Source organism: Triticum dicoccoides, chromosome 2A (genome assembly GCF_002162155.2).
Source record: "Triticum dicoccoides isolate Atlit2015 ecotype Zavitan chromosome 2A, WEW_v2.0, whole genome shotgun sequence".
NCBI lineage: Eukaryota > Viridiplantae > Streptophyta > Magnoliopsida > Poales > Poaceae > Triticum > Triticum dicoccoides.
In genome coordinates this window covers 579,144,013-579,147,166 of record NC_041382.1, presented here as the reverse complement: position 1 = coordinate 579,147,166, position 3,154 = coordinate 579,144,013, and the positions used below count along the sequence as shown (strand labels likewise).

Sequence of the window (3,154 nt, the reverse complement as noted above, 5' to 3'; positions counted from 1 at the left end):
GATGTGTTTTGGAATTTGGGAGTGCAAGACTTCTTTTCAAGTAATTATGTCCTTTTCTTGTAGCATTATATTAAGTAGTTTGATTGTTGCATTTTGTTTTCATAAATCGATTTCTATTATGTTAGGTAATCCATGTTACAATTTGTGAAACACACCTTTATTTAATGTATTTTTATTTGATAATATTATGCCATAGTTAAGTGGTGCATTGGGGTAGCATGAGCTCCAGCTCCACCCCTGATCGTGGCTTAATTTTTTTCCTGGATTTGCTATTCCTCATTCAATTTCTAGAGACATACACCGCACAGCTCCGAGGTCGAGATGGGGGTGAGGCGTCATGCGGCGACATCTGTGGCAAGGCCAATCCAGGACAGTGTCGCTTGTGCAGGCGATGATGAGGGTTCACTAGTTTGGGTGGGAGAACTTTTTATTTTGACTGCCGCTAGGATTGATGGCAACCAAGTTCGAGATAGGGACACCACGGTTGACTATGGTGCCCCCTGCGAGGGCTCACTGGGGCCTCATGTGACACGATATGTCTGTTTTTTTTTGTGTGTGAGGAGAGAAACAACCGGAGAAGAAACAAGATGAGCCAACCGTTGGATTGAAGTAGAACAATCCAACGGCTCGGGCCTATCGACTGGAACCCCTATTATAATGGAATAAAACTATTTTTAGGTCGTAAAAAATTTAATAATAGGTGGTATCTTGACTTTGACCGGATGTTATCCGAATGAGTGCTATCACAAGATGCCGCAGCCTTTGGACTACTTTACCTAAAAATATTTGTCTGGACTGAATTGTTTGACAAAAAAATGGTCACGCATCACTGGGTAAACTAATTTTGGGCACATTACGTACGCGGTGACGCTCTGCTCTGGTTTGACAGCTCATTCAAACCCACAGCCTGGTGACCTACTCCATGACGCCCTCCACCGCACTATAAATTGCACCCCAGCATTGCACTGCAAGCTCCAGACCTACTTACTCATCCACCAATCATCAGTTCATCACAGCACGAACGACATGGCTGCTGCTCCGGTGGTTGTGCCGCGCATGAAGCTGGGCTCGCAGGGGCTGGAGGTCTCGGCGCAGGGCCTCGGCTGCATGGGCATGTCCGCGGCCTACGGCGAGCGCAAGCCCGACCAGGACATGATCGCGCTCCTCCGCCACGCCGTCGCCGCCGGCGTCACCTTCCTCGACACCTCCGACATCTACGGCCCCCACACCAACGAGCTCTTACTCGGCAAGGTAGGCTACCTCCTTACTACAGCCACCCGACGTGTTCCTTGGCTCCTCGCTAGTTGCCATTCGCACGCGGATGTCTGACCGGCCAGAGTTCTCCGTGCAATAAAGCAGGCGCTGCAGGGAGGGGTGAGGGAGCAGGTCCAATTGGCCACGAAATTTGGCATCACGGCCACCTGGGAGGTCCACGGCGACCCGGCCTACGTGCGGGCGGCGTGCGAGGGCAGCCTCGCCCGGCTCGGCGTCGACTGCATCGACCTCTACTACCAGCACCGCATCGACAAGAATGTCCCCGTGGAGATCACGGTCAGTACTACGTACTCAGTCTGTCCAAAAAAATTTATCCCTCAAATGAATATATCTAACATCAAGTTAGTGCTACATACATCAATTTGAAAAACAAACTTGGAGTAAGTTTTTTCAGACGAAGGAAGTACTACGTAGCACTACTTGTTTAACTTCGTTTCATTTTATACAGATTGAGGGCTTGTAGGTATTGACTGGTCTACCTTCTTGACTTCCGTATGCATGTAGATGGGTGAGATCAAGAAGTTAGTCCAAGAAGGAAAAGTGAAATACGTCGGGTTGTCGGAGGCCTCGGCGTCGACAATAAGAAGGGCACACGCAGTTCATCCCATCACCGCCGTTCAGCTGGAGTGGTCTTTGTGGTCAAGAGATGTCGAAGAAGATATAATCCCAACTTGCAGGTATTTGCAATGACTACAAACCTATTTTTTTCGCAATTTCTTTTCAAAATCAGCTTCATATGTAATATCCCTCCGATCCAAATTAATTGTCGTAGCCTTAGTACAACTTTGTCATACCATGCAACGTCCTCCTTATGTAGTCCCAGAAAGAATTTACAAAATGTTTTCTGTTTTAGAGAACTTGGCATTGGAATTGTAGCTTACAGTCCACTAGGCAGAGGTTTTCTATCCAGTGGACCTAAACTAGTGGACACATTACCAGAAGACGATTTCCGCAAGGTAAATGAACCACTCATGACACTTCCTTCTTCATGCGGTTAGCTATCTTACTTTTCTCCTTTCTCCTTTTTCTAACAAATGCATCTCATTGCGTTTTTAGAATCTCCCAAGATTTCAACCCGAGAACATGAAGAAGAATGCAGAGATATTCGAGCGCGTGAGCGAGATGGCTGCGAGGAAGGGTTGCACGTCGTCTCAGCTCGCGCTGGCTTGGGTTCACCACCAGGGAAGCGATGTGTGCCCCATACCCGGCACGACGAAAGTTGAGAATTTCAACCAGAACCTGAGAGCATTGTCTGTTGAGCTCACGGCTGAGGAGATGGCTGAGCTCGAGTCCTACGCTGCCATGGATGCGGTCCAAGGTGATCGGTACCACAACACGTTCCTCAACACCTGGAAGGACTCCGAGACCCCTTCCCTGTCATCCTGGAAAGCCACTTAGTTGGGTATCATGGGAATCAATCACTATGCTGATGCTTCGTATCACTGGTTTGAAATAGTTGCAAATCAAATAATTTCACGAGCACTCCGTGCATGGATGGAATCATGGAACCACCAATTGTTTACTAATGTAGCACAATTCCTGCCCATGAGTGTTGAACTTTTTATTATGCCTGCAAGGAAGTATCCCCCAAGTGTTGAACTTTTTGGCAGGGCTACAAAGGCCCTTTTGTAACACATTTTCGTCCGGAAAACCATTTAGAATTCCCAACCTCATGTGAAGATTGCGGTACGCGTCGCACCTCCTTACAGGGGCCGAATTACATCAATTGTTGCACCTTCTACATACACTGGTTGTTACTTCAATTGTTACACACGCAAGGAATAGAAATAAACAGAAGATTACAACATAGTAAATCTATCTGCCTAACAAACACATGCTTCGTGCACCCTGATGCAAGTCTTCTGGAAGCCTCTAGAGT

At 47.3% G+C, this 3,154-nt stretch overlaps 1 protein-coding gene across 1 annotated transcript; it reads left to right on the top strand.

The window, feature by feature from the left end:
• The first annotated feature begins 995 nt into the window (after positions 1 to 995).
• LOC119355484 (probable aldo-keto reductase 3) lies at positions 996 to 2,909 on the top strand. The gene is made up of 5 exons (XM_037622292.1): positions 996 to 1,251; positions 1,360 to 1,551; positions 1,780 to 1,952; positions 2,129 to 2,231; positions 2,332 to 2,909. Exons 1-5 carry the CDS (start codon positions 1,027 to 1,029, stop codon positions 2,671 to 2,673), a joined length of 1,035 nt encoding a protein of 344 aa, XP_037478189.1. The 5' UTR covers positions 996 to 1,026; the 3' UTR covers positions 2,674 to 2,909.
• Positions 2,910 to 3,154: the final 245 nt, after the last annotated feature.

What these genes read in the sequence shown, in the direction of transcription:
- LOC119355484 (XM_037622292.1), top strand. Translation starts at nt 1,027, where the DNA reads ATGGCTGCTGCTCCGGTGGTTGTGCCGCGCATGAAGCTGGGCTCGCAG. An exon ending in ATGTCCCCGTGGAGATCACG is followed by an intron (nt 1,552 to 1,779) that starts GTCAGTACTACG and finishes GTATGCATGTAG; the next exon opens with ATGGGTGAGATCAAGAAGTT. An exon ending in CAGAAGACGATTTCCGCAAG is followed by an intron (nt 2,232 to 2,331) that starts GTAAATGAACCA and finishes TTGCGTTTTTAG; the next exon opens with AATCTCCCAAGATTTCAACC.